General features: G+C 35.3%; 1 protein-coding gene across 3 annotated transcripts in view; it reads left to right on the top strand.

Annotated features, from left to right (window-relative positions):
• Positions 1–9,281: 9,281 nt before the first annotated feature.
• The window catches only part of LOC149822594 (putative lysine-specific demethylase JMJ16), a 40,390-nt gene continuing 26,148 nt past the window's right edge, over positions 9,282–23,523 (top strand). For all 3 annotated transcript variants that reach the window (XM_089981668.1, XM_089981669.1, XM_089981670.1), the window contains exon 1: positions 9,282–9,825. In XM_089981668.1, coding sequence (XP_089837794.1) covers positions 9,799–9,825 — 27 coding nt within the window. In that variant the 5' untranslated portion in view covers positions 9,282–9,798. The remainder of the gene's footprint in view (positions 9,826–23,523) is intronic.

Genomic DNA, 23,523 nt, shown 5'->3' with positions numbered 1-23,523 from the left:
CAACAAGCATTACTAGATGCATCGTCACCCCTTATTTTATGGTATATCGGTTCTCTTATTTATTTATTTTCTTTTTTATTTACTCTTGTTGCTTTATATTTTAACCTTACTATTATCATTGTTTTGTTTAACAGACTTACGTCCACCGAAAGCCATACACCATTGGATTTCAAGATGCACCACTATGTTGGTGTAACAATGATCACTGCAGAGACTTTTGGTCAAGTGAAAAGGTAAGTGAACAAACCTCTTGTCCAAGGTTTAGGCCTAACATTCCTAACACGATTTGTCTATCAATTTCTAAGATATTCTATTGATTCACAGATATTGATTCCTACACTTTGGCAAACTGCTGAGCATTGGGTTTTATACGTGGTGGATTTATGGGAAAATAACTATGGTGCTACAACTCATTGGACTTTCACACTGGTGTACAACGTGACATCATGCATTTGGTAAGAGTTTGACTATAAGTGTATCGTATCTTTTACGGTGGCCCATATTTTACTTTATTATGCATTAACCACAAGAGAGATTCCTAAAAGACATTTTGGGTGTCAACATTGGCGAGTGGAGCTTGCTTTATGCAAACCATACTCCTTTACAAAATAATGGCGTCAATTGTGACATATTTGTAATAAAGTATACTAAAGCAATATACAATAGATGAGAACCTGATTTCGATGTTGTATGCTCTTTAGTATCCTTTGTTATTGGGGACTCAATTTATATATTGGTGTCACAATATATTTTTGTTATAGGATGATATACTTGGATTTCGCACAGAACTATGTCAAAAATTGACTAAGTTTCTAATTGTGGAAGAGAAAAAAACTCAACCGACAAGAGTACTTACAAGGCAACGAACGACGCGACCCCCCCCCAGGATTAATATGATGCACAAAGATTCTAACAGATTTTGTAGACTGTGTATACCAAATTTTATAGATAAATTTTGTAAGACTGTATACAAATTATGTAAATCCCTCTGGGTTGAAATAAAATTTCAATTTTACTAAACACATGAATATGTTGGACTCTTATTTGTCACCTCTATAGACGACAACTCTCTGTACATGTATCTCTACTTACAATTTAAGAAATCTGAAGTCTTTTAGGCCATTAGTGTGGTTTCTAAAAGAAGAAGGCATTATGCCTCAGTATACCATGCGTAGGTTGGCTCTGACATAGATGTCATTTTGTAAATAGTATTTGTCCTATCACGATTTGCTTTTTACAAAGTTTGTCTATATGAACAAATTGTTGTAATATTCTCCTTTTGTAAATAAAAATCGCAAAAGGGATTAGCGATATATATGGTGAACAAATCAGTGTAATGTTCACCATTCGTTACTGAAAATCATAACAGCGATTATCGTTGTATACTGTTAAGAAATCATTGTAATACTCACCCTCTGTAAATAAAAATTGTAAAGTGATTACCGTTGTGTATAGTGAACAAAGTCTTTTAATGTTCGCCCTTCGTAAATGAAAATCCTATAAGCGATTAGAGTTGTGTACAGTGGAAATGAGTTATTTTTATTAACGTGACATTCTATAAGTGTAACACACAAATGTTAGTGAACAAATCGTTGTAATGATCGGCCTTCGTAAATTTAAATCGAACAAGCGTTTATATAAGTCTGGAAAGATTTGCACAAACATTCATAAACAACTGAAACGACTTGCACAAATATTCATGAATGATTGACCGTGCACTTTTACAGTATTTTGTACTCATGCAAAAACTGTCAAAAGCGGTTTAGGGTTTAGGGTTTAGGGTTAGGGTTTAGGTTTTAGGTTTTAGGTTTTAGGTTTTAGGTTTAAGGTTTAGGGTTTAGGGTTTAGGGTTTAAGGATTTTGGGTTTTAGGGTTTAGTGTTTAGGGTTTAGGTTAGGTAGCAGGGTTTATGGTTTATGGTTTAAGGTTTAAGGTTTAGGTAGTAGAGTTTAGGGTTTAAGGATTTTGGGTTTTAGGGTTTAGTGTTTAGGGTTTATGGTTTAGGGTTTAGGCTTAGGTTTTAGGTTTTAGGATTTAGGATTTAGGGTTTACGGTTTAGGTTATAGGGTTTAGGATTTAGTGTTTAGGGTTTATGGTTTAGGGTTTAGGGTCTGCGACAACGATATATCTTTGTTTGTCTTTATGAACGATAGCGATATATAATGTCGCGATTGACGAGCTTTGTGCTTCAGGTTTATGGGTTTTTGGTTTAGGAATTTGGGTTTAGGATTTAGGGTGACGAGCTTTGTCTATGTGAACAATATATCCTATCACAATTTAAAACTTCATGTCGATTTAAGTCATAGTTGCAAATCGATTTCACTGCAATGATTTGTCCTATCATGATTTGATTCAATAAGCTTTGTCTAAGTTAACGATTTTCCTATCGCGATTTACACAATAACATATAAAAGACAAAAAAGATGTTGAAAAACAAATCCATACGAGATGTGCTATCATGATTTGACTGATACGTCCTATCGCATTGATTAGTTTTGTAAAAGGTAGATGAAATGACATTTTTTAATTTAATTAATGCGCAATGCAATTTATTTGCTCACACTTTTTGAAAACTGGCATTATTTTTTTGAAAACTAGTGGTCTGTGAAATGATGTTTCCTTTATATATGAATGACATGTCACACAAGTTCTAGATGGTGTGGCTTTGCTTTGTTTCGTGAACAAGGAACAGACAAACCGACGATTCCTTTATAAATGGCGTGTTCATGAATCAAACACATATCCTGCTTCGTCGCAAAGGGGGTATCGATATCGATGAAGGAGACAAGGAAGGAGAAGATGACGGCTACACGACCAGTGATGGTAAATCAAGCGTATATTGTCTAAACATTGTGTCGATTTTCTTCAAAATTTGTCTCTTTTATGGCATTTATGCGATTTGTATTGTATACTGTATAACAGAAATTGAATATCGTTTCTTGAATATTCTGCTAATGCTAGTGGAACATCCACAAAAAGCAGTGCCCAAAAACTCAGCAAATCGCTCAAAGATAACATCAAACGGATGCAAAACGAATATACAAAAAGGAACACTATCAGTAATTTTGTACGTATGAAACCACTATAAGTTATATATTTACGTATGCCATGGGTATGTATGTTCACGAGTTCATATTTGCTGCAAACAAACTATATCCGATTTCGTCAAGTATATTCAAAGCAATACAACAACCAATACTAGATGCATAATCAGCCCTTATTTCATGGTATATTGGTTCTCTTTTATGTTTATTTTATTTTTTGATTTACTTTTGTTGCTTTGTGTTTTAACATTACTATTATCATTGTTTTGTCCAATAGAGTATCATCCATCGATTGCCATACTCCATTAGATTTCAAGATGGACTACTATACTGGGGTAACAATGATCATTGCGGAGACTTTTGGTCAAGTGAAAAGGTAAGTGAACAAACCTCTTATACAAGGTTTAGGCATAACAGTCCTAGCACAATTTGTACTATCGATTTGCAGATATTGATTCCTACACTCTGGCAAACTGAAAAGCATTGGGTCTTATACGTGATGGATTTACATGAAAAACAACTATGGTGCTACAATTCATTGGACTTACACAGTGGTCTACATCGTGACATTTTGTATTTCGTAAGTTTCCATATATAAGGGTATTGTATCATGTACGGTGGCCAGGATTTTACTTTCTTCTGCATTAATCACAGGTGGGATTCGTCAAAGACATTTTGAGTGTCGACATTGGCGAGCGAATCTTTCACTCAACACACGATGCTCTTTTACAAAATAATGACGTCGATTGTGGCGTATTTGTAATGAAGTATACTGAAGCAATATACAATGGACCAGAACTTGATTTCAACGTTGTATGCTCTTTATTACCCTCTATTATTTGAAACTCAATGTATATATTGGTGTCACATTAAATTTTTATTACAGGTTGATATGTCTAAATTCCGCACAGAACTATGCGGAAAATTGACGAAGTTTCTAATTGCGAAAGAGAAAAAAACTCAACCGACAAGAATACCTAGAAGGCAAGGAATGACGTGACCCCCCTAGGAATAATATGATGTACATTGACTTCTAACAGATTTTATCGACTGTACAATCAAATATTGTATAAAAAAATTGTAAGACTATGTATACAAATTATGTAAATATCTCTAGGTTGAAATAAATAAAATTTCACTTTCATTAAACACGTCAATAAGTTGGATTGTTATATAGTAAAAGCAAATCCTTGTTATATTCTCCCTTCGTAATTGAAAATCATAAAAGCGATTAGCGTTGTGTAAAGTGGAAATGAGCTATTTTCATTAACGTGAAGTTCTATAAGTGTATAAATCTATTTTAATCAATATAGCACACAAATGTCACTGAACATGATGTACATCGACTTCTAACAAATTTTATAGACTGTACAACCAAATATTGTATAAAATTTTTTGTAAGACTATGTATACAAATTATGTAAATATCTCTAGGTTGAAATAAATAAAATTTTAATTTCACTAAACACGCCAATAAGTTGGATTGTTATATATTAAAAGCAAATAATTGTTATACTCGCCCTTCATAATTGAAAATCGTAAAAGCGATTAACATTGTGTAAAGTGAAAATGAGCTATTTTTATTAACATGACTTTCTATAAGTATATAAATCTATTTTAATCAGTGTAACACACAAATGTCACTGAACAAATAGTTGTAATGATCAACTTTCATAAATTAAAATCGAACAAGCGTTTATATAATGTTGAAACGATTTGCACAAACATTCATAAACGGTGATCACGATTTGCACAAACATTGACAGTGCACTTTTACCACGATTTATACTCATGCACAGAGCGATTTTCATCCAGTTGTGACCGACATAGACATCATTGTGTAAATCATTATACCTTTGTGATTTACACAATGACGTCTGTCTTTTAGCCAATGAGCTTTGTCTAAGTGAACGATATGTACCATCGCAATTTACACAATGACATATGAAGGCTACGTGCTATCACGATTTGCTTTTACGGCCAATGGCTATGTCAACGATATTTCGTAATCGCTTTTATGGGCGATTGGGGTTGAGGGTTTAAGGATTTTGGGTTTTACTTCAACGATAAAAAATGAGTTAAATTCTTAAAAACAGATTGATTTTGTTCACAAATACAAACAAAGATATATTGTTCTCGTTGTAACTTCGTAACTTCAAATCCATATGATTTACATTAATTACATGATTTACAACCACATTCATATATAAAAAAATATTAATATTTAGTTACAATATCTATGAGAGGACACTTCCATCGAACGCATATCTATCTTTTAGAGACTCTCATTTTTACAGAAAAGATCACCAAAACATCTGTATCATTCATCGTTGCATCCTTCTATGTTGCAAAGCGATTCTATGTGCAGCTGATGATACATCCTCTCCAAGAAAATGAGCTTAATAGTAATGGCAACTCACTGCAACATTTTCCTCAGACTGGGGCCGATTCTTAGAGACTCTAGCATTGGTACGCTCTTGACAATAAGCTTCAGAACTTAAGGTCAGGAACCGTCCCCTTAAAGGAGCCGAGGGGCTACATGATAAATTGCTTTTACGTATTTATCATGAAGTATATCGAAGATTAGGCAGATATTTTTTCAACTATGAAGTATAGTTTGCGAACAATGGAGGGTCCGACAGTAGGAATAGATCAAATAGATGGACATTTGCATTACCCCGCATGTCTATCATGCAAATAACCACCATAATCATCATCGAAGATTATACAAATCTTTCCTCACGGCATAAAACAATTACGTTATCAGCAACAAACCCCATCTATTAAGCACAGGTAGAAGGAACACAAAAGAACAAAGAAGAAAGAAGAAGAACAAAAAGAAGAATAAGAAGAAGAAGGTGGAGGAGAAAAAAGAAGAAGAAGAAGAAGTTGCGCTGCCGCAGAAAAGAAAGAGGACGAGAGGTTAAATAGATTAGGGTTTTAGACCTGGACAATGGGTCAGGTCGGGTAGGGTAGGGTTTTATATATAGATCTATATTAGGGTTTTACATTTTGCAGGGTTTTACGCCCGTATATAACAATCAACACGATGTTTAGACTTAGTAAAGTATAAATCCAATTAAGCATCAGTTGCAAAATGTTATAAGTAATTCACTATATTACATATCAATATCGTTCACATAGACAAACAAAGACATATCTATTTTTTTGATACAATTAGACATCTCGTTAATTACCTACTGATGATGCTATATATTTTTTTTATGATGATGGTCATGTATTTTATCTAAACCAAACCATTGTGATCAGGTAAAAAAGACTCAGTATTTTCGTAAATGATTATGGTTGTAAATCATATCAATTTATACTTTTAAAGTTACCGCGACAACGACATGTCTTTGTTAGTCTTTAAGAACGAAATCGATTTGTATTTATGAAGTTACCGCAACAACGATATGTCTTTGTTAGTCTTTGATTACGAAATCGATTTATATTTATAAAGTTACATCGATTTGTATCGTTGAATTATTCTCGATTTGTTCTTTACTAAGTTTGTACATCGTGTGACTTTGTTTGTGAACAAATTATTCTCAGACAATACCGGATGTTGTAGAGGCCCTCCTATACAATATGGACGATATAGTTTATATATATAACAATTTGTATATGTGAAGGCTAGATGAGACAATGATTTTCACTAATTGTATAAGCACTAAGTTCACATACAATACCCAATTTTCACTAACTACGATTTATACATGTGAATGATACATATTACAAGGATTTATACATGTGAAAGGTACATTATTAAACAGAGTTCACACGCGATTCCTTTGTTCCATAGCTTTTTGGATGAATCCATTTTCATGAACGGTGATCCACAAAAATATTAACACTTCAATTTTTTTGGCTCATGATTCATGAAAATAGCTTTATCCAAAAACTCTTTCTTAATAAGACCATCCAGTGTATAAGCATATTCACCTTATTACTCTGAACAATCACTCAAAGCTTTTCTTGGTCTGGTCATACAAAAAAACACTGCCTAATATACAACTCTGTGAGTGATGGTTCACTTCGACAAACTGCGCAAATGACCATTGTTCAGTATTAATCATCATTGTCGTATAAAAAACAAGTGCATCATTGAAGAATTCATAATCTACTCTTGACTTTGAATCTGCCCAAACATATTCATAGCATATTCATATTCATCCAGTTGCATTACACTAAAGAAACCAGGGTCAATGCTTGATTTCTTCTGTAAGTAATCAACCAAAGAACATATTTCTTCATTCTTCATGTTATCTGTCTTCTTCCTTCTCAAGTGGTTTCTTAGATCCATAGGTGTGAATGGCACATTCTCGTGACCACCATCTAAGTGTGCAAACAAATTATATGTCTTTCTTGGTGCAATGTCGGTGCTATTAGCTATTTCAGCAATTACAACATGCACTTCAGTTACTTTACGATGTGACCTTAACATAGGAGTCATAAATGAAGTAGATAAATCATGGTTATGATCACTGATTAAAGTACAAACTATATATTTCTCATTCGTAAGTCTTTTTAACACCATTCTCACTAGACATCCACATGTTGATTCTGGCATGCTCCTTTTTGGATTTCCACTTGACTTCTTCCAACCTTCCTTAGAACAAACATATGTCTTTTTCACCACGACACCCTGTGCATTTTTTGACCAAGAATATCTTATAACACTAAAGCCAAATTTTAAGGCATAAACATTGTAACATTTATATGCATCATCCTCAATATTAAACTGCATTCTTTCTGTGGGAATATAGTCAGATGTACTATCATATACATTCTCAGTGCCTGCACCTTTATCAAGTGTACTGTCACGAACGTCTACCTCATCATCGAATTGCATTTCTTTTACTGAAACATTCAAGTCAAGAGTGAATCCAATGTCTGCACTTTTGTTATCATATGCATCATTAGTGCACATGTTCACTTCTTCAGGTGCGTCATTAATACATATGTTCACTTCTCCATATCTTTCAAATGATTGAGATAGATCATCTTCATTACAATCAGATGATAAGCTCACCACTGTTATAAGCAAGATATCAATTTGCGTTAGCAAGCACATACGTTTACTACGATTTATTCAAGATGCATATAACAACGGATACCGACAAAGTTAAGCAAGTCAAAAAAACAATTGAATGAATCACAGTATAATGACACTTGTTGGAATGTTTATGCATCATTGTTTTTTTCTATAATGCTTAACGACAACGAAAAAGAAGTGAAGACTGTAAAAAGAGATGGTCGACAAATGCTCCTATGACGCCCACCAATGATTGAACCAGTCAATCGTGAACCCGGGAATGTTTTGTAACATAAGGCAGAAACAAGAAGGCGGGAACCTTGACTCGAGACGACGACAAAGGCTGCTACTTCGATGGCAGCAGACGATGGCAAAGTTTGCATTGTCAAAGGGAGCTCCTGTTATAGCAAATAATGCAAAAGTTTACTGCTTAGGGCAAAAATAAGACGTTTGGACTTTGAAGAGTTAACATCATACTCGACTTTCTGGATGAAGGACATTTTTGTTCTTTTCTCGAATCATTGTTTTCTTTTTTTTAAATGAAGGACATTTTTGTCATTTTCTTGAACCATCATTTCATGGCGAGAATAGCAGGAAATTGTACTTAAGTCTTTGCAACCACACCAGACTCTAATGCTAAGTGATGCCGACAGACACATGAATACGAGCCCCACGTGCTTATATTCGTGACGTTCATTCGAACCCCAAACATGCACGGTAGCAAACATTGCCTGTCTTTGGGGGAGAACACGCAACACCCTCCGGTGAACGGGCAAAGCAACCAACTTTGAGCCCACCTCTACTTCAACATCGCCCTTTTGGTGAGACAAGGTGCCTTCACATTTTTCCATCCAAGAAACCTTGAATGCCGTTCACCTTCTACAGAACGACAGCCAAAACCCATCTGTTCTGCACCTAGGTGGGGCCCCATAATTTTTTTTGATGCCGTTTAATTTTCAGATTAATGGCATCAATGGCTATGGCCGAAAAATGAACGGCTCACATTCGTTCAAAACGTCTGGCTTTTCTACAGTTTTCTGAGTGCCGCTCATCTTGAAGATGAACGGCATCCAAGACGCCTTCGACAGAAAAATATCCAAGTACTTTGGACCTCTCTTTTGGTGTCCCTCACCAAAGGTCTCTCAATAACCGTTCACCCATGTGGAGATTTTAGTGCTTGGTTTTCTAGTTGACACAAATTGCTGTCCCTTGGAGGCCCCCCTCGTTGAAATTTTACCCGTCTTTGAGGTTATTTCGTTCATTCTGTTTTATCCGCCTTCTTTTTCTGGATCCAATCTTTTGTGGGTATTTAGTCGTTTTTGTTAGTTCATAGGGGGGATCTGCTTTCCTGAATCAAAAACAGATTTTAACTTGGAATATTTGCTTTTGTGTTTGGTTTGGGAGTCGGGTCTGTCTTAAATTTGTTGGAGGGTCTTTCCTTTCTCGCGGAATTCTTGCCCTTGCCCATTTTCCTTTTTTCTTTTTCCTTTTGGAACTGTTTCTTCCTAAGGTAAAATTTTCAAAGTGTTTCGGTAGCTTTGGTTGTGGATTGCTTCATGGTTATGGTTTTTGTTGGTTCGTTGGTATGTCAGGATTTGACCATTCTTGCTTTGGTTAGATTTTGAGGCGATTTTTTTCTTTCCTGTTATGTTCTTTTCATGTGCATCTTTTTTGGTTGGTAGAAGTGAATTGGTTATGTTCAAAAATTAACTTCTCATGGGCGAAGGAGATCCCCAGGAACAAGTAAGATTTTTTGGTCCTGATTTCTTGATTTTTGTCCCTTTGATTATTCTTTGGTATTTGTTTGATTGTGAGGCTGTTTCATTCATATCATATTAGCCTTGTGGAATTTGTTATCCTTGTACTAGAATTTGGACGTCAATTGTTTTATGAGATTTGATGATGATGCATGATTAATGACAGATCTCAACAAGAATCAGAGAACGTAGGATCTGTGGTCGATTATGATGTTTTAGTTTTCATTCTTATGTTACTCTTGGCCTTATTTTTCACTCCTGTAAATGCGTTTTCATATGGTAGCCTTTTCATGAAAGCATCACTAGTCGGTAGAATTAGGCTTAGTGATGTTAGTTCAGAATATTTACAACTAACCATGATCATCCAAGGGCTAGAAATGTAGCAATGATTCGAACCACTAATATGGAGATAAGCTGTTTTACTAGATATTGAAATAATAAGCAGGATTTCAGTAATTCCTAACCCTAGTTGGAGCAGGGTAGTTTGTTTAATATTTGGTGCTGGAGTCAGACTCTTACAGACATCGTTAATGTGCTTTTGCTATTGAGGAGTTGCAACATGCAACATGATTATGAAATATTAATCATATTTATAAGAAGCATTCATGCATGTCTAGCTGAAGATATAATCCACCATCCCTAGCTGTGACTCTTTTTATGGAAAGAAAATTGACTTGTGTCTTAAGAAGGCTTTATCCTGAGCACAGATATGTGTAGTTGTCTTGTTCCCTTGTATCAAGTTATTTTTAGGTGTAGACCTATGTAACACGGACTCTTCTAACAGGGCACCGCACCCGCACCCATGCGGGTGTGATTCTTGGACATGACTTCTTTTGTGTCAGGTGAAGTCAACCACATTGAGGTCCATTTCTGTCCAAAAGTAGATTCAGTTAACACTAACCAAGTCCAGTTTTATCTATATTATATATATATGCACCTCCGCACCAGTGTGGTGTTATTTTTTATTGATGAGGAATAACAATTGTAGATTGTTAATTTGATTTATTGCATGAATTTATACATGATGAATTAATGATATGATAATTATTTTTATTTCATTAGTGTTAGCTGAGATGCGTATGCTTAGATGGATGTGTGGAAATACAATAAAAGATAAGATTTGAAACACGGAGATACGGAAGAAGGTAGGCGTTGCATCCATTGAAAATAAGATGAGAGAGAATCATTTACGGTGGTTTGAACATATTTGGCGAAGGCCTAATGATGCTCCAGTTAGAAGGATGGAGAAATGAGAAATTGTATTAGTTAAAAGAGGTCGGGGTAGGCCTAAGAAGACTTGGATGGAGATGATAGGAAAGGATATGAATGCTTTGAACCTCACCAAGGACATGGCATTGGATAGAAATGATTGGAGGAGAAGGATTCATGTGGAAGACCCAAAATGATTTTCTTTTTTGGTTCATATCGCCGACCCCAATTGTTTTGGGATGAAGGCGTAGTTATTGTTGTTGTTGTACCCTCCCACACCCCCGCACCCAAGTTATTTTAAAGTGCCGCATTCGCACCTGTATCTGCACCCGCATCTACACCTATGTGACATAGGTGTAGACAATTATGTGGGCTTCATCACTCTCATGGTGACATATTTTCCTCATGTTCTGCTTTCCAAATTTCTTTCACAGTATGTTTTGTGTGTTCAGTGCTTAGGATGTTGAAAATTGTTTCTACTATATGCTAGATCATAGGCTCTTACATCTTTTTTTCCTTCACAGTATGTATACCATTAGATGTGTCTCATACTTCTGAGCACGTTGGTGCCCTATTTTTCTAAAATTGAGTTATGGTTGGCTCGAAAATCACATTTTTTAAAAATAACCTGCTTCTATTTTTGCCTTTTTTTGGATTGGATCAGACTGGATTTGCTCCATTTGATCCAAGTTAATATGGATCTAGACCCAGTTCAGGACCCACATTAATTAAGATCTGGTCAAGATAGGATCCATTTGAATTTTGGATTTTGGATATGGATTTGGATCTTGGATATGGATTTGGATCCGAAATCCATATATAGTCAATTTAAAACTTTAAGATCAATTTAAAATTTAAATTGGGTAGATAGAGTTTTACCTGAAGTAGAACTCTACTATATGAAGGCTTTTTGAGGAGGGTGACTCCTTTTGGAATATTCAATCGCGTATTATATTTTATCATATAATAAATAAATAATTAAAATAATTAATTAAAAAGAGGTATTATCTAGAAGAGGTAGAGTTCTACCTTTGGTCAGATTGCACATGCGTGTGAGCATGTGCAAACTGATCAGATTTGCACTATGTATTGTGTATGTAGTCTGATCAGACTTGCCTACATGCCATGTGAGTGTAGTTTTATCAAACTTACAATAGGTTATTTTTTTTATGTTGTAGTCAGACTTGCCTATATGTTGTTTATAGTGATCAAACTTGTATGCGTATGTTAATTTGATTATCGTTATCATATTTAACCATATGTTTTTTATGACTGTTGTTAGACTTAACTATATGTTAATTTGATAATCGTTATCAAATTTGAATATATGTTAACCTGATGATTGTGATCAGATTTTACCATATATTATTTTTTATGACTGGATCAGACTTGCCTATAGGTTGTTTTTTATGTTGATCAGACCTATATATAGATGTTATTTTGATAACTATTACCAAATTTTGTCTATATGTTATTTTAGAGGACTGCTATGAGATCTGCCACTGTGCTTGGTGGGTGCAATTTGATCATATTTGACACTGTTAGTGCAGATGTAATCTGATCAGATTTGCTACTGTTTGAGCATGTTAAATCTGATTAGATTTTGTCACGGTTTACACATGTACAATCTGATCAGATTGTCGATGTGTATACATGTGCAATCTTATTAGACTGTCGAGTGGTGTGTTGTGTGCAATCTATCCTCCATCTCAACATAGCAAGGTAATGTAAATCCCTTTTTCATCATTCACAAATTTGAGGGCAAATTCTCACATCTACTGTCAATGTGGTTGTAAGTACTTGGATTCAAGCATAGGGAATGTGTACGATCTGAAATTGGAGGCCCCTTATAGAAAATGTTAAAGAAACCAACTTGGCTAAATATAAGAAAGAAACAAAGGGTTCATTGCTAGAATTTTTTCATGTGTTGATGGAAGAGTCATATATGGAGATAACAAGTACCTATGTCACATGGGTGCGGGTGCGGGTGCCGGGATTCGTCACTTCCAAAAAACCCGGGTGCGGGGTGCGGCAGGGGCAAAAAAAAAAAAAAAAAAAAAAAAAAATATATATATATATATATATATATATATATATATATATATATATATATATATATATATGCGACGCAGGTTTTTTCAAATTTCATTTTATATACAGCTGCACGCACCCATTTCGTCAAGAGAACAGTGGAAATCCTTTACTAAAAAGAACCATCATTATCATTTATTATGGAGAGAGAAAATCCTTTACAAAAAAGGATTGAAAAGGCAGCTGCTATCAGCTGTCATTTATTGTGGAGAGAGAAAATCCTTTACGAAATTGAAAAGGCAGAAGCAGCAGCTGCTGTCATTTATTGTGGAGAGAGAAAATCCTTTACGAAATTGAAAAGGCAGGAGCAGCAGCTGCTGTCATTTATTGTGGAGAGAGAAAATCTTTTACGAAATTGAAAAGGCAGCTGCTGTCAGCTGCTAGCAGATTTTTTTTTTTAAAAAAATTTCGAAGCCCATTTCGTAGGGCAATTTTTTTTTTTTTAAAAAAAATCCAAACAAAAATGGACCGAAATGATCCTGGGTGCGGTCAACGCACCCAGGATTGGGTTGACCGCACCCGGTGTCGCACCTGCACCCGCATCCACGTCGAGTCGCGTCGACGCGGGTGCGGCACCCTGCTAGCCGAATCCCTGTGACATAGACAAGAACTTGTATAAAGGTGCATAGGGATTAAAAAATATGAAATTATAAGCCAAAAGTTTTGCAAACAGAAAAGGATTTAATATTTATGCTGTATAGTGTGTCTTCTGAAGCTGCAAAAAGTTATGAGGGACATCAGGATGTTGATCATGTGAAAATCTATATTGTAGGATCATGTTGATTTCACAAAAACTTGAAGCATTTTTACTTTGATTTTAACTTTGGTTGGTTTGGGAATGACATATTCATGTCGCTTAGTTATTTATTAATACTTAATGTTGTGAAAAATTTTCGGGCATAGCGAAGCGCTCCACCAAATATGAAGCAAGGAGCAAGCCTCGTGGCATAAAGAGAAAGCCTCAAAAATATATTTTTAAAAATTTTAAAAATATTTAAAAATACAAATAAATAAAAGAAATGCTTTATTCATATAGCAACAACCAATAAAAAATAGGAAATATCAAATAAATACCAAAAAATGTAAGAATAACATGTAAAAGTAACATGAATGCAATAACTTGATCTATCTAAGTATCTAATAAAATATTAACATTAACAATCAAAAGTTAATGTATTTGTCCAAGACTCCAAAATGAGTGGGTTACAACTTACAACATTACAAGTGCAAATGAAGGACACAAAAACATATGCCAAATGTCCATAGTCCTACCATATGAATTAGGCCCTAGGCTTTTCTTGTGTCTCGACATCATTAGTATCCAAGCTTTCAATGTACTCATCTGAGGAATCCATATAAACATGTTTTCCTTCATCCTTGTTCTCTGTCTCTTCATCATCTACACTTTCTTTCTCCATATCAATTGCTTCTTATCCTTTTCTTTTTTCTTTAATAAAAAATCATGTATTAAATGCTTATTAAATATAATTAAAAAATACATTTATGTTTATAACAAGGTAAAAGGTTATAGAACTTTACCTAGAGCTCTTGATGACCTTGCAATATTGTCTTGCCTAGAACCACCTTGTGAACCATGATGTGAAGCGGCTTCTTCAATAGGCACATGCTCAATGACACTTTTGTCGAAGGTTTGGTTCAACCATGAATCCTCCAACCAATTAGGATTGCTAGAAAACACTGGATCTTCCTTCTCAACAATCCACTCATCATTCAAGTATATGTGATCTAGACATATTGAGTCTATGGTAGCCTTAATCTTCATATTTCTCTCCCTTAGCTTCATATTGTACATGACAAAAACCAATGCATTCATCAATATTTCTCTATTTTGAATGCACTTATAATTTTAAATCATTGATAATAATGTATAAAATATTTAAACTTATAGAATTTTATTTTAAAAACAAAATACAAAGTCACGTACCAATGAGAAAGTACTCCAATTTTGATGCACTATATGTCAAACTTAGTATTCGAATTGCAAAATTCACCAGCTCAGGATTTCATGCCCAAATGACCTTCACTAATACCAATTAACTACATTAAAATAAAACACAAAAAAAAATGATAAAAACAATAAGAATCTCACAATTAACAAAAAAAAATAAAACATAAAAAATTATATTTATTAACATAATTGCAAACTTATCAAGACTTTTTAGTTTCCTTGTTGTAACAACTACCTCTCTACCAAACAACCCTTTTGCCTTTTTAAATGCATCTATTTGTGTTGTAATTTTCAATCGAACATTTACATTAAAAACCATTTTTTCAACATAGTCATAGAAACCAATCATAACTTCTTTATTTATGGTGAATTTTTCAACATAATGAAAATAAAGATTTAAATAATAATCAGTTGCATGCAAAGGCTTGTGGAGTTGCAAATCTCATCGTTTATCAAAGATGTTCCAAATAGGTTTATATTTTCTTTCAACATTGCTAAGGTTCAAAGCAATTTCCTCCTTTGCTCTATCCCAGGGTTACCGAAAGCGCCATAGGACATGGGGAAGAACTCTTCCCCGAAGCGCATTTCGGAAGCGCGAAACGTGACACTTCTGAAACGTGCTGGGAAACACCAAAAAAATTGAGAAGCGCGCTTGGGAAGCTCTCTTCCCCCTCGCTTCCCTTTCTTTTTTCATTTTTTTGTGTTTTTATTTTTGTTTTTCTTTTTTCTTCTCCTTATTTGCTTCTCCCTTACTTCCCCCTCGCTTCTTAGGTCGCTTCTGGTTCGCTTCTCTTTTCGCTTTCGAGACGATTTCTAATTTGCTTCTAAGTCGTTCAGCGCTTTTCGCTTCCTAAAATTTTGGAAGTGTCTCGATTCTTGCTATCGCTTCTCACTCTTGCTTCCCCGATTGACAACTCTGCTCTATCCATTGCTTCATACAAAAATCTCATGGCAGGTTCATCTGCATCCACTAATCACAATACTTTGACGAGAGACAACATAACTTTAATTGCATATGATATGACAACTAAAAAATAATGATAATTAATAACAATACAAGAAATCTTCTTAGCATTAGACTTTTTATTCTGAAGACAAGAACAACAACTTCAACTCTTTCTTGTGGCATCCAATGCTATGAAGCATGAGATATGATGTGGCAAAACGAGTGATGCCTGAATGTAGAAGTTTTCTCTTCTTTGCGAACTTTTTTATAAAATTTAATATCCATATATGGCTATAGATGTATCTTGTGATTTTCTTTGTTTTTTATATTGTATTTATAAAATTGGTATCTTCCCAATATCTTCTAACATTAAATCCAATCAATGCGCCACACATGGTGTCCAAAAGAAGGTTTTATCTTTTGTTAACATATTTTCAGCTGTCACGTAATTTGGTGCATTATTTGTAATGAATTGCACCACATTCTCTTCACGAACTTCTTTAACAACTTTAACAATGATCTACTTTCGACTGATTCTAACACTGCAACTCAAGGCATTCCCTCTCCTCTTGCCCAAGTACATTGTAGTTTTCGTGTTTCTAGTCCTCCCACTCACATTGTTTCATATGAGTCTCCCTCTAAAACATCATTCATTTTTTGCTCTTATCCATTCCTATGTTGAGCTAGGCAACTTTCAAAGAAAAATGACAGAGAGAAATGGATGAAGAATTGAATGCTTTGAAAAGGATGCAAACTTGGGCGCTTTTGAACTACCACCTAGAAAGAATGTTATAGGGTGCAAATGGGTTTACAGAATTAAAACTAAGGCATGTGGCTCAGTGGAAAAAAATAAAGCAAGATTAGTTGTCAAAGGCTACAATCAACAATGTGACATAGATTATGCAAAAACCTTTGCTTCAGTGGCCATATGACCTCCATTAAAACTCTCCTTGCGGTAGAAACTCTTAAGCCATAAAAATTATGGCACCTAGATGTGAAAAATGTTTTTTTGAATGAAGACTTTGACGAAGAAGTTTACATTGGCTCCCCCTCAAGGTTATTCTGATGTAGAAGGAAGAGCGTGTAAGCTAAAAAGAGCATTATATGGACTTAAGCAAGCTCTAAGAGCGTGGTTTGAAAAGTTTAGCTCCGCTGTGAAGTCAATGGGTTTTGAACAAAGTCATCATGATTTTGCTTTATTTGTTTCAGCATCATGTCATGGGAGGTGTATACTCCTTTTGTATGTGGATGACTTGATTGTTACAAGTGATGATGTTCAAAAGATTGCAGAGACTAAGGAGAAGATATCCGAAATATTTTAAATGAAAGATTTGGGGATTTTGAAATACTTTGTAGGCCTTAAAGTTGCTTTCTTAAGGCGTGGAATTTATTTGGCCGAGCATAAGTATGCCACAAAACTTGTAACTAAAGCAAAACTTGTTGAGGATACAAAAGGAGTGGATTCTCCTATCAAAGCAATCGCAAAACTAAGAGCTTTGGATGGATAAGCATCGAAAGATCCTACTTTATATAGACAATTAGTTGAAAGCTTAATTTACCTAACCATCACCAGACCAGATATTTCATATGATGTGCATATTGTTAGTCAATTTATGAGTGCACCAAGATCAGTACATCTAGCTGCAGTTCTAAGGATAACTAGGTATGTTAGAGATACAATGCAGTAATAGATGTGCTGATTTTGGGGGATCCACTAGAGATAAATTATTGACATTTGGATTTTGCGTGTTTCTTGAAAGTTCATTGATTTCGTGGAAGCACAAGAAACAACAAAGAGTAGCATTGTTTGCAACTGAACCAGAATATAGAGCCATGTCACAAGTGACAACATAGCTTATATGGATCGAGTGACTATTGAAGTATCTTGGCATAGGCATTCATGAGAAGACTCCTCTCTATTGTGATAACACGAGTGCAATTGACATTGCCAAAAATCTTGAATTTCATGAGAGGACAAAGCACATATAAATTGATTGTCATTTCACTCTCGTAGAGATAATAATGAAAGTGAAAACTTAAGTAAATTGTGGTGTGCATTGATAGAGAGCAAAAGATGAACCTAAATGAAATATATATATATATATATATATATATATATATATATATATATATATGCATTTTGGTTATGCACAGTTGTTTGAGCGACCTCTCGAGTTAGAGGTTTTGTCGAGTCAAATCCCACATAGAGTTGAGGTTTGAGACTCGTTGTTAGCCATGGACTTAGTTGGAGTCCAATTTGGTTTGGTGACCTACCCATGTTCGTTATTGCATAGTGGGTGGTCGTGTTACCTACTGAGACTTGTGGTTTGTCTCACCCCTGCTTAATTTATCTTTTTTAGGCACCCACGATTAGGCGGGCTTGGCGGCGATAGATGCACATGACTGGAGTATTTTTCTCTTTCACATGTAGAACTAAAGAGCAAGTTACTGATGTGTTTACAAAAAATATTTCACCTTCTCATTTTAGAACATTTCTTTCCAAACTTGGAATGATTTTGTTAGCATAATCTCAAGTTTGAGGGGGAGTGTTGGAATGTAATATAGTTCTTGTGTTGCCCCTCAAAAGTGTGTATATTTTAATTTATAGGGGTATTTCTATCATTCTTTCATAGTTGTGAGGTCAACAAGTTTTGTCCTTTAGTGTAACAAAGAGGTAGTTCCCTTAAAAAGGGTTGTATTCTTTCATTCTAAAGTAATACTAGTTCTATCTTCCTTTCTCTGTTTTGAGTTCCTTGTCTTGAGTTTTCTCCTTTGCTCTTGGTATCCATTACGGGATTTTGTGTTTTCATTGGAAGTTCTCTATTATCGTGGAAGAGCAAAAACTAGCAGCGAGTTACATTATCTACTACAAAGGTAGAGTACAAAACCATGGCTTAGGTTACTGTTGAGATTATATAGATTAGATGGCTTATGGGGAACCAGTGTTTCAGTTTGTGGAAGAACCTCCTTAATATGAGTGCTATTAACATTGCAAAAAATTCAGAGTTTCATGAGAGGACAAAGCACATTGAGATAGATTGTCACTTTACTAGGAGGGTACTTGAGGATGGAAGTGTAGACACCCCAATTCTGACCCATTTGGATCTTGGATTGGATTTCTCAAATGGGTCATTACAGGTCTAAAATATGGCAAAATTGACTTCCAACATGATTTTGACTTACAAGAGGACATTTTTGACATTTTTACCAAAAAGGAAAAATATTCTAGAATGTCTTACCTTCCAAATAAAACAAATTTGGGTCAAAATCTATGTCACAGGGATTCTCCAACTAGGTGCCGCACCCGCGTTGCACCCGCACCCGATGCGGTCAACTTGACCCTGGGTGCAGTCAACACACCCAAGATCATTTATGTCCAACTTTTCAACTATATATATATATATATATATATATATATATATATATATATATATATATATATATATATAATTTTTTATATTTTTGCCGCACCCCCGCACCCAAGTTTTTTGAAAGTGCCGCACCCCCGCACCCGCACCCGCACCCACACCCATGTGACATAGGTCAAAATGGATGCTCTGGGAGGGATTTATGGCCAAAATAGTAAAGTGTGCCTAAGGTTAACCCCAATTTTCAACTGGGCCCCACTTATAATAGATTTTTGGCCTATCAAATTACATTTTTGAGCCTTGAGATTCAAACCAAAGTTGTAGATAAATGTGTTATCTGTCAAATAAAACAAAATTCACGTTAATATCAATTATATTGTGGGAGATATGATGAAAATAGTGAAAGTTATTTTAAACCTGCCATTTTAGACTTGTTTCGCCTAGAGAAATATGCTTTGGCCCAAACCAACTTACTTAAATCATGGATTCTCGAGTTTAGGCCTTCTAAAATGTTAGGATAAGCCTAGTAATTCTTCCAAAATGATTCCTTAGGGTAAGCCATGCAATCCCAACCTTCAATTCAAAGGGCAACCTATTTAGAAGTCGACTATCTAGATAGATCCTGGATACGCATGAAACACATCCGGATCTGCCTAAAAATCTATAAATAGGGAGACATCCCCTCTTATTTCAGCCTTTGCAGTTCATTTGTGTCTACTTCCTCACTCCGCTCGAGTCTCTACAAGGCCTAGCCTAGTCGATCTGATCAAGTCAAGCCTAGCCGATCAAGTCAAGCCTAGCCTAGGACTCAGATCCCTTGTCTCACCCATTTTTGGAGTCCGCACCTAGTCGAAGTGCTGCCCATGCGCTTCCGTGTTCGTCAACTGTAGAAAGGGCTACCAAGCCCGAGGTGATATTTGTTTTTTTTCTCGTATTTCGTTTATTTTGTGTGTGTTTTCTAAGTTTTGATAGCCCTAACGCTCGTATGATGTTTGCTTTTGTCTTTTTCTTGAGTTTTGGTTGTTCTCGTCACCGAACTCGTTGTCTCCTAGGTCTTGCATATGAGGTATGAATCTCTACAACGACGCCACTCCAAACAAAGATTAAGGGTTCCTAGTTTAGCTGATCCATGCTCATCGGAGGAGGAAAGGCACTTTACTTTGAAAAACAGTCCCCACACTTTTTCAAAGTCTGGATCCGGTTTTGGGTCCATTTTAAAGAAAAAAAATCTTTTAGTGGAAAACCCCTTGTTTTCATTTTCAAAATCCGAGTGGGATCCACAGGAAGCGTGTGGGCTCAAAAGAGCAACTAGTAGACATTTTCACTAAGAGTCTTGTGCAATTACACTTTCAGTCATTTTGTTCCAAACTTGGGGTAATTTAGCTTGCATCATCTCAAGTTTGAGGGGAGTGTTGAAAAGTGTAATACAAGATTTACTATTCAAAGTGCTACCCCTTCTTATGTACATATTGGGTACTGTTATATTTTTGTCTTAGTTGTAGGGCTGTAGAGCCAACTATTTTTGTCCTGTAGTGCCATAGAGGGATAGACCCTTATATATTGTTGTAACCATTCATTTTGCATCTTAATGAAGTTTCTAGTTTTCTCTCTTCTTTGTGTTTCTTCTCCATTGATGAATATGTGAAACTCTGAGTTCCCTAAATTACTTGTCAAAGGTCTAAGCCTCAGAACTTGGAGATTGTGCATGATGATCATAATAAAATACTCTTGGAGGGGAAGTCATGAAAAGGTAAAAAACTCAAAAACAATACATATGGGTTTAATTCAGTTTTAATTTTATAAAATGAGGTAAAAACGAACATGCTTCTGAAGAGTAGCTTCTGCCCCCTAAGTGATCCAAATACTCATAGTTGTAATAATGATGGTTATGTGGTCACTCATATGTAAAACATGGATATATGAGTTGTTTGATAGTGGTTCAGAATCTAAATAGGATGCTGAGCAATGCTGTGAAGTTAGTATTTAGTCAACTATGATATTAGTAATTAATTATACACCTATGTTATCTTAAATTTTTTCTTTTTCTTTTTTTTTGGAGAGAACAACTTTTCCTCAATCTATGTTTCTAAGAGTAATCTTTTAAATTACTATAATGCATCTTTGATCACCAACAAAATTATTTTTCATCCACTTGGGAAATTCGTGTTGTTTTGGATAGAAATTGGCATTGGATCTTGTGCCCATGGAAATGATTGGATGATTAAAATGTTTCGTCCATAATCTTCTCTTGCTTTGTCTTGTACAATTTTTGGCATCATATGGTGGCTATCTTGACAAACATTGCTACTAATTTAAGCCATTGATCCAGGGAACTTTTGAGTGCTATTTAGCTCTGACTCTCTTAGTTATTTATTATTAGTTTGGCATTTTGTTGGTTGATAAATTTTTTTTCATCTTAACGATGAGAGTAATTGGTTTAAGCGATGATGTTATTTGTTAAGCACAAACTGACCACTTTATTTGTAACGGCCCAAAAATCCAGACTTGTAACTTTTTAGAAAAGTTTAGAAAGCTTTGAAATCATACAATAATCAGAGTTTAAATAATACTTCAGCGGAAAATGATATTTTTAAAACCACAAGTCAATGGATCTTGAGCACATTACAGCGTAAACTTTTCTTTTGTCAAATCCCGCACAACCATTGAAATCAAATGGTTTAGAAACAGAGTTTCAATAATTGAGAATTCGTTTGTTAAAACCAAGAAGAAGCTTACTAAAACCGTTTTATTAACTCACGGTTTAATAAAAGAGAAATTTTGAAACACACTTTATACCAAATTTACCAACATGTCCTCAGGAGCGAAACGTCAGGGAAAAAGCTCTATCTTGACCTCATCACACCATCGTGTCATCGCAGACTGTATTACCTATCCAAAACCTGCCCATAAAATGGGTCAGTTTCACTAAAAACTGGTAGGTGCACAGACAGGACAATATTGAACATAATTAAGCAAAATAATTTAATATGTCAAGTAGATAGACAATTATATAGTAATTTAATTTCAACAGATTCACAGAGCAACGACCATGAGCACAATGCTAAAATTATTACAAGCATTTTATTGACACAAGTAGGCTAACTATTACAAGCAAAGCGCTGCACAAGAAAGTTAACTGGCAAAATACAATGCTTCATCAACCACACACACAATTCCATAAGTATTGAACCTGTTGTACACTATAACTTTCACACGTGCATGATTGAACACATTATGTGATCAGATTTAAATTATGTTTCAATATTAACTGGCCAAGCGGGTACGCACAAGGCACGACTCTAGAAACAGCCTAGACTGATCCAAGGGTTTATTATGCTATGTATTTTATGATAACCCGAATAGCTGACTGAGTCCGCACCTAAGGGGACGGTCGGTGACCAAGAGAGAAATACCCAAAGCAGCATAAACAATGGATGCATCCCAATCATGGAGAACTACCATCTAGGATAATTATAGTAGTCTCATTCCCCTAACTCTGATGACTGAGGAAGCCGAGTCTTTTGCTCGTAACTGCCATTAATGGCCTGTCCATCAAAGTTTTGTACCTTCCTGTCCTCTCTCCTGACAGGAGTCAGCGATTCGAATGAGTACATCAGGGGTAGTTAACTGAAGACCCATTCTACATACTCTGGTCTTTCGACCCACTCGAGTATCTTGCCGGTGAAGGCGAACACATCACTTATTTAGGTGATCACAACATTTTGTTATTTGCACTCATCGAGGTTGCCACAACCTACTCATCCAATCATCGCAACGTAAGAAGACGTACTTGTCAAAAAGTACGGTCGTACATGTCATAAGTACGAGTACGATGAAAGGGATATGGTTTCACAAAAGAAACCCCAACAGATATTATCTGCAAAAGAATTAATACAACACAGCCTGGCAAGATAAGTCTTGAATTCACTTCAACAACATTTTTCATATTTCAATGATGCAAGGTCATCTCGGATCTCTCGTCCGATCAACAAAGTACTTAACATGTTATGCATGTCTAAAAGTACGCTATACTGAACAAGGAAGGTGTGTGGGCTTCTCAAAAGGAACACCCAACACACAACTTCATAACGATCCAAAGAA

This window comes from Nuphar pumila, chromosome 11, assembly GCF_984573655.1.
Source record: "Nuphar pumila chromosome 11, dmNupPumi1.hap1.1, whole genome shotgun sequence".
Lineage (NCBI taxonomy): Eukaryota > Viridiplantae > Streptophyta > Magnoliopsida > Nymphaeales > Nymphaeaceae > Nuphar > Nuphar pumila.
Note: the sequence above shows the minus strand (reverse complement) of the source record. Positions and strands in the feature narration are given on the sequence as shown.